Source organism: Brassica oleracea, chromosome C5 (genome assembly GCF_000695525.1).
Source record: "Brassica oleracea var. oleracea cultivar TO1000 chromosome C5, BOL, whole genome shotgun sequence".
NCBI classification, from domain to species: domain Eukaryota; kingdom Viridiplantae; phylum Streptophyta; class Magnoliopsida; order Brassicales; family Brassicaceae; genus Brassica; species Brassica oleracea.
This window is the reverse complement of record NC_027752.1, coordinates 12,881,287-12,889,033: the sequence shown is the minus strand read 5'-3', so window position 1 is coordinate 12,889,033 and position 7,747 is coordinate 12,881,287. Positions and strand designations below refer to the sequence as shown.

General features: G+C 30.6%; 1 protein-coding gene across 1 annotated transcript; it reads left to right on the top strand.

Annotated features, from left to right (window-relative positions):
* Positions 1-4,528: 4,528 nt before the first annotated feature.
* Positions 4,529-7,325, top strand: LOC106293139. The gene is made up of 7 exons (XM_013728812.1): positions 4,529-5,064; positions 5,290-5,376; positions 5,457-5,666; positions 5,935-6,099; positions 6,212-6,265; positions 6,363-6,509; positions 6,851-7,325. Exons 1-7 carry the CDS (start codon positions 4,873-4,875, stop codon positions 7,226-7,228), a joined length of 1,233 nt encoding a protein of 410 aa, XP_013584266.1. The 5' UTR covers positions 4,529-4,872; the 3' UTR covers positions 7,229-7,325.
* Positions 7,326-7,747: the final 422 nt, after the last annotated feature.

Here is a 7,747-nt window from a genome sequence, read left to right as displayed (position 1 = left end):
TAACGGCTGCTTTATGTTCTTAAGTCATCCATTTTCTCTTAAGTCAGCCGCGTTGTTTAATTCAGCCGCAACGTAGCAATAACTCAGCCGTAACAACATATATAGCTCTTTACGGCCGACTTAATGAAAACACAGAACCGAATTCCTACGTGGCGCCGGATTTTTGATTATGTGGCATTAAAAAGTAATGACATTTTTGTAAATATGTTTTTTCTCATAACGTAAAAAAAGAGCACGCTTGGTATTTAAAAAATGCCAGTAATAAAAAAAAAATATGTATGGTTCAGTCAATTGTTCTAAAATATTGTATATCTGAGGAAACTTCTCTTTTCTTATTATATTTTTATAACAAAGAAAGGATCCAAGATCGAAACCTCTACTTAACTCTTTGAATACGTGAAAGAACTGCGTATTCTTTTTTTTTTGTTTTTAGAATTGCATATTCTTGCATGTTACAGCGTACACAATAGTAATCTATTCTATTAAAATAGCATGGTCCAACTAATATTTCTTTTATCTTTATCATTATTTAGAATATTATTTATTATGCTTTATGCCATTAGACCTATATTTAAATTACCAATTGAAAAGACCTAAAAAGATGTAAAACAAAAAATATACCCGCCCTTTTTAAGGGCGGGTCAAAATCTAGTTCATGATTAAAAATGCAGTGAAATGATATATTCAACAGTTTTTTTTTAAACTTTGATATATTTTTCTCTCAAAATGAAGTAAACTCAAAATGAATTTTTCTAATAAAAAAAAAAAAGAAACTTTGATATATTACTGTTAGTTATATCAACTTGATGAATTTGAAATTGAATACTTATGATATGAGCTACAAAATATAGTGGTAATTCAAAGAAGATTAACAATACCATGCCATCTATCTCAATGTGGTTTGTTTGTGGTTGGTATTCAAACAAGGAACTACTGCTCAGATGCTTGCACGAAAAAACAGAATGCCATTTGTTAGAAATCAGAATTAGCACAATGTGGCTCAAACAAATGCACTCAGATTTGTTTCCCTTTCTTGTAACACTTCCAAAACAAATCCCTTAAAATGATAGATACCGCGTTTTCAATGTGTACCTTTTTAATTAGTATGTGTATTAGAATCTGTGCAGGACAAAACGTTTTTCATGGCTACATCAATATTTGACAAAACACAATGAAAATCCATGATGATGTACCCTTAACACACTGCATTCATGGTTCAAACATTAACGTCTATCCTTTCACGCCGCTTTTGTAAATAATGAGTCATCATATCATAGTTAATAACCCCAACGCCAAATCGTACTTTGTTCTAAATTGTTTGCATAATAGTCCTTTATCTAAATACGTACCAACTGGTATGGATCGAGATAAAATAGAAAAAAGCTGAGCTCGAGGCTGCTTTAGAGACACTATCATTGCTCTTACATCAAACTGTTTCCATTCTCCTTTTGTTAGCTTTAATATTCGTCTTTAATTATCTTCGCCTTTTCTCTTCTCTCTCCCTTTCAATTAATTATTGAAATGTTAATTTCTTCTTTTCGGATTTGAGACTGAGATATTATCTTCTTATATTTTTTTTATCTTCTTCATATATACTTCCTTCCGTATACGAAGAACTAATGTTTTAAATTTGTTATTGTATTTAAAAAGTTGATGTTGTAAAGTATAGTTAATGCATTTTCTTGAAACTAAAATATCAAATAAAACATAAAAATATGAATGGTGAAACTTTATTAGTAAAACCAAACTTGTGTGCAAATACATTTTAATATGCGTGAAATAGTAAAAACATCAAATATTTATATCCAGAGGGGAGGAAGTCATTTTAATATTTTATGAACAGTAATTTTCCTATTGTCCACTCCCTGAAGTATGGATTTGATTGTTTTAAAGGTTATTAAGTCAACCTTATTCGAGGCCTAGTAAACTTTGCTTCGTAATCATTTTAACTATTTTTTGTTTAGCTAAAACAAAAATAATAAAAAATGAGATATCTTTTTTTTAAAACAAAGCTTAAAATGAGATATCTTTGAAGAATCAAACACTAGAATAGTGTCTACGTGCAGCCACTTGAAATCTATTATAGATTTGTAGTGACGCATTTAGAAATATTTTTACCAATTTCTATCATATAGTGGTGCATTAAGAATTCCAAGAAACTAATGTCATACTTTATGATTTTAAACATATGAATATACTTGCGAAACAGAATTTTATATATAGTGTGGAAAGATTTGTATATGAATGTGAGTATTGTGAAGGTTTTCCATTGCACTCGCATAAAAACACTAATCATGTTTTTCTTAGTCTTGCGATTATTAATTAAATAGCAACCCTGAAGCAATGTTTGCATGCTTTTGGCTCTCTCAATCATTCCCTCGATTTTAAAGACTGGACAAAATCATTCGAACAAATACACTCTCGAGTTCCATTCCACACTTAGTACACGCTTTACTATAGACGATACCCAAATTATATAAGATCAATACTTAACACTGTAAATTTTAAGTTGACTAATTAGATATCTACATAATAAAAATTGGTCCAGTGGCCAATAAGACAATCAAACCACTTGATTTTAGTTGTTTGTTTAATGTCAATGTAAAATGAGCGATTAACTTTCGTAGAAGATGAGACGGACCCAACGCATCTAAGATATATAGAGTTGTGGATCTCAAGTAGTATACTATACTCACGAGTCACCAAACATATCTTTTTTTTTTTTTTTTTTTTGAAACACAGTCACCAAACATATCTATCTTTTTGTTTTTGAGTATATTCACAATTTGTATGGTGAATTTTGAATTCACAAATTCTCAAGTAGTATACTATACTCACCAGTAGCCAACTAATGTGGATAATTTTTTTAAAAAAATTGAATAATAAATTTGTGTGTTTAAATACTATTATTTAACGAACGTGCTCTTTGGAGTTGGGATGTTGGAGCCTATAAGCACTGCACGTACTTATCCTCGTTGGTTTGTAATCACATGAAAATTCATGCTTTACAAATCATTATGCTCAATTGCTTGAGATTTATGAGAATTTATATATCTTTTCCTAATTCATTATTTATGTAATTGGGACAAAGGACAATGTCCCTTTCGTATATTCAAGAGAAATCGAACAACAAATACGTACCATTATTAATTTGGCGACATGGAGATCAAAGGAAACTTGGTTTTCTTTGACACAATGGTTTTGAAATCTTTTAAAAACACGTCGATCATTATAGAGTCTTAGAACTAATAGTAACTTAATTACTTTTATCAAATACCACATTCATAAAAAAAACAATTTGCTAATGGAATTGGATTTGAGATAATTACTTGTTTATTTTTATAGATATTGAAACATTTACATAGTATTAGGCTTGAGAATGTGTAATTACGAAAAGAAAAATTATATGAAATTGTGAGAGAATATGTTTAAAATAAGAGATTGAATAATAGTCCAAAAAAATAATATTTTATAAAATTTATAACTAAGAGAAAAAAAATTCTTTAGTATATTAAAGTAAATACTGATTTGGTAACTAAATTGACTTTTACTTATGAAAAGAATTATTATATTTTAAATAAAAAATATTTAACATAATGTTATTAACAATCGTAGAAAAAATTTATTAAACAAAAAGTATCAAAAAACTTTCACGAAAGTGAGATTTATATAAAAAGAAATTTCTTTAAAAAAAAATCACATGTTTTTAATATAAAAAATCACTATATTTTTGTTTTTAAGATATTATTTTTGATACTAAATTCCTTTATGATATATGATTTTATAAAATAAAATATTAAGAAAAATGAAAATATAAATAGATAACATTAGTAGTGGCAATTAGTAAAATAGTTTATGAAATTGAGATTTATATAAAAGGAAACATCTTATTGTCAAATTACATGTTTTAAATAAAAGAAATTGCTATGTATTTTTACTTTTAAGATATTTCCTTTTTGATACTAATTTTTTAATGATATTGATATGATTATACATATATATATATATATATATTAAAAACGAAAATAAAAATAGTTTATAGATATTTTGAAAATATATAGATATTTTCCTTTTTTTATTTAAGAAAAAAATATTAATAAAAACTAAAATAATTTTTTTTGATAATAACAATTATAAAATAATATTAATTCATTAAAGTTAATAATGTAATAAACCATTGTGAGAATTAACGTGAACGCAACACATAGTAAACTGACTTTTTAAATAATATTATAGAGATACTAAAATTTAGCAAATATTTTTGAGAAAATCAAGGTTTAGAGTTTTTGATCTTGATATTTTTTTTTGTTTTACAGAATTTCAAACCAAATCTAAGTTTATTCATCTTTATTTGCCTTTACTATAAAAAAAATACCGCTTTCAGATAACGATAAAGCTGCATCAAAGATTTTCTCTCCCATTTTTTAAAACATTTAATCCTAAAACAAATAAACAAGTCGCCCCAAGCCCTAATTAATAAATACTATACATATAATTCCATGATTTCATCACTACCCAGTATTAATACCACCTTAGTATGTCATATGTGCAAACCCACATGCCCAAACCCTTTATCAACACAATTTCGTTTCGTATATTATATTTCTACTTCATTTATACTTTGGGGAGTGAGTTGATTCATTAACTCTTGGATTTTGGGGGCTCTGTGTTTTCCTTAGAGAAGTCATTATGTCTTTAATGGGTTTGTTGGTGGAAGATGTGTCAGTGACGTGAAGAAGACGAACAACAACAATAAGCTTGCAATAAATGTTTTACTTTCACCTTCATCAAACAACACACAAAATTAAAGTGTTTTTAGACTCTTCAGAAAAGTCAAAACGGTGAAAAAGAGGAGATTCCTCAGCCGTTACAATGTCTTCTAGCTTGATTTTCACCTTCATTTTCACACTCTGCCTCCTCTCGTCTTGCTTCTCCTCCTCTGCTTCTCTACATAATGCCACAGACGAAAATGTGACTCTCCGGCCTCAACATGAGATCCAGAAGCTGAAACTTATCAGAGAACACCTCCAAAAGATCAATAAACCCACCGTGAAGACCATTCAGGTAAGCCCCAAACTCTATATATATTTTTCTTAATTAAGTTCGGAGCCGTGTGTTCGTTTATAGAGATATTACGTGTTTTTAATAAAAATATTCAAGACATACATCTTTTAAATTTCTACTAGTTCCCATTTTTTTCTTAAAAATATGTCATATACAAATGCTTCTAAATCTACACCATCAGAATATATAGTTCTGACTAGGTTAGTATTTTTGGGATGGTTTCAGAGCCCAGATGGAGATACAATAGATTGTGTTCCATCTCATCACCAGCCTGCTTTTGATCATCCCATGTTGCAAGGACAAAGACCAATGGTACTAAGCTCGATCGCATCTCTTATTCTTATCATAATTATTCCATTCTCAAAGTCTAAAGTATATGCAAACATGTTTAGGATCCACCAGAGATGCCCAAAGGGTATAGCCAAGAAAATGAATCCCATGAAGATTTTCAGCTTTGGAGTTTGACCGGCGAGTCTTGTCCGGAAGGAACGATTCCGATCAGAAGAACGACGGAGCAAGACATGTTAAGAGCAAGTTCTGTCCGTAGATTTGGTCGCAAAATCAGGCGTGTAAGAAGGGACTCGAGCAGTAACGGCCACGAGGTACATTATTAGATTACTATTATCAAAAAGTCAGAGCTTACATACTTTTTCTTAATTTAACCTTTTAAAAGATAGATACATAATAATACCAAGAACTACCTTTCTCGCAAATCTTTGCAATGCCACTAACAGAATTTAACATGTCAGAGATTATTATGTTTGCTCGAATCGAAAAAGACGATTATACTCTAGTTTCTTTTTTTTTCTTGATTTACAAATTATATTATTAACAATTTAATTTTAGCGAATGTGATAAATAAAATTGTAGCATGCGGTTGGATACGTATCGGGAAGTCAATATTACGGAGCAAAAGCAAGTATAAACGTGTGGACGCCACGTGTCAGTAGCCAATATGATTTTAGTTTGTCTCAGATTTGGGTCATCGCCGGTTCTTTCGCCGACGATCTTAATACCATCGAAGCTGGTTGGCAGGCACGTGCTAGTCTCCCCAATTTGACAATAATAATTAATTATTCTTTATTATATCATTTATTTGCTTTCACAAAATGATCTAAATTCTTAGCATTTTGATTATGTCGGACAGGTTAGCCCAGAGCTGTACGGAGACACTAGCCCAAGATTCTTCACCTATTGGACGGTATACAAATTGCTTTCATGCAACTTCAAAAACTCCTTTTGCTCTTACGTACGCGTACTACAATATATATTAAACTGCTAAGTTTATCTCTATGCAGTCCGATGCGTACCAGGCAACAGGATGCTATAACCTATTGTGTTCCGGTTTTATTCAGACAAACAATCGAATTGCGATCGGAGCTGCCATTTCTCCGGTTTCATCGTATAAAGGTGGACAATTCGATATAAGTTTATTGATATGGAAGGTATTGTTCTCCTCTTCAATATATCTAAACTATTTTAATACCATCATATACGTTGGTAATATTGATATTACTCTATTTCATATATTATTTCACGGCATAATTATTTAATACTTGTTTCCTAACAATTTATGAACTCAACTTGTTTTGGCGTTAGATTTAATGTCTCCCTTCAGTCATACTACTATTATTCTTGATTATAACCATGCACATGGCTTATCCATCAAGTGCTTTAATTTGCACATACAGTAGGCCTAACATACACTCATACAGTACAGCTCACTCCAACTTTTACATATAGAAATTATCCTACTAACGCAACTTCGTCAAAAACCAATGTGTAGGACCCAAAACACGGCCACTGGTGGCTCCATTTCGGGTCGGGGACACTAGTCGGGTACTGGCCCGTATCATTGTTCACACACCTGATGGAGCATGGGAACATGGTCCAGTTCGGTGGCGAGATCGTGAACACAAAACCTGGTGGTTCACATACGTCGACACAAATGGGAAGTGGACATTTTGCTGGTGAAGGTTTTGGAAAAGCGTCTTACTTTAGGAATCTCGAGATGGTAGATTGGGACAATACTCTTATTCCGACAGCTAATCTTAGAGTTCTTGCGGATCATCCGAATTGTTATGACATAAGAGGAGGAGTAAACAGGGTTTGGGGTAACTATTTTTATTACGGAGGACCCGGTAAAAACTCGAAGTGTCCTTAGAGTTGGAAAAAGAGTAAATTATGTGTGTTTCAGTCGACGTAGGCAAGTTTTTTTTTTTGGGATTGAGGGCTCTGGACAAAGATCCAGAGAATTTTTTTTAAATGTATGTGTAAGAAAAGAAATATACATAGATTGATTAATGTTATCAAATGCGAAGTGCAACATGAATGAAAAGAATCTATTAATTAAATGCCGATCAATTATAAGAATCAGAATGCTATGAAATTCTAAATTTTCGAAAATTTACAAATGGTAAGTGAATCCTCGTAAATTTTGAAAATTTTGAGATTCCATTGTTATTGGTTCTTAGATTTCAAAAATCTTAATAGAATCCATTGTTATTAGTTTAAGAATTTTCAAAATCCATTCAAATCTCTTGTTATTCAAAAAGTTATTATTGATTCTCTAATTCTAACAAAATCTAGTATTATTGAGAGATAAATTCTATTCATTTTTACTCATAAAATTCAACTTTCAAAATATCATATATAATTTTGCGATTTTCAAAATCCATGTGAT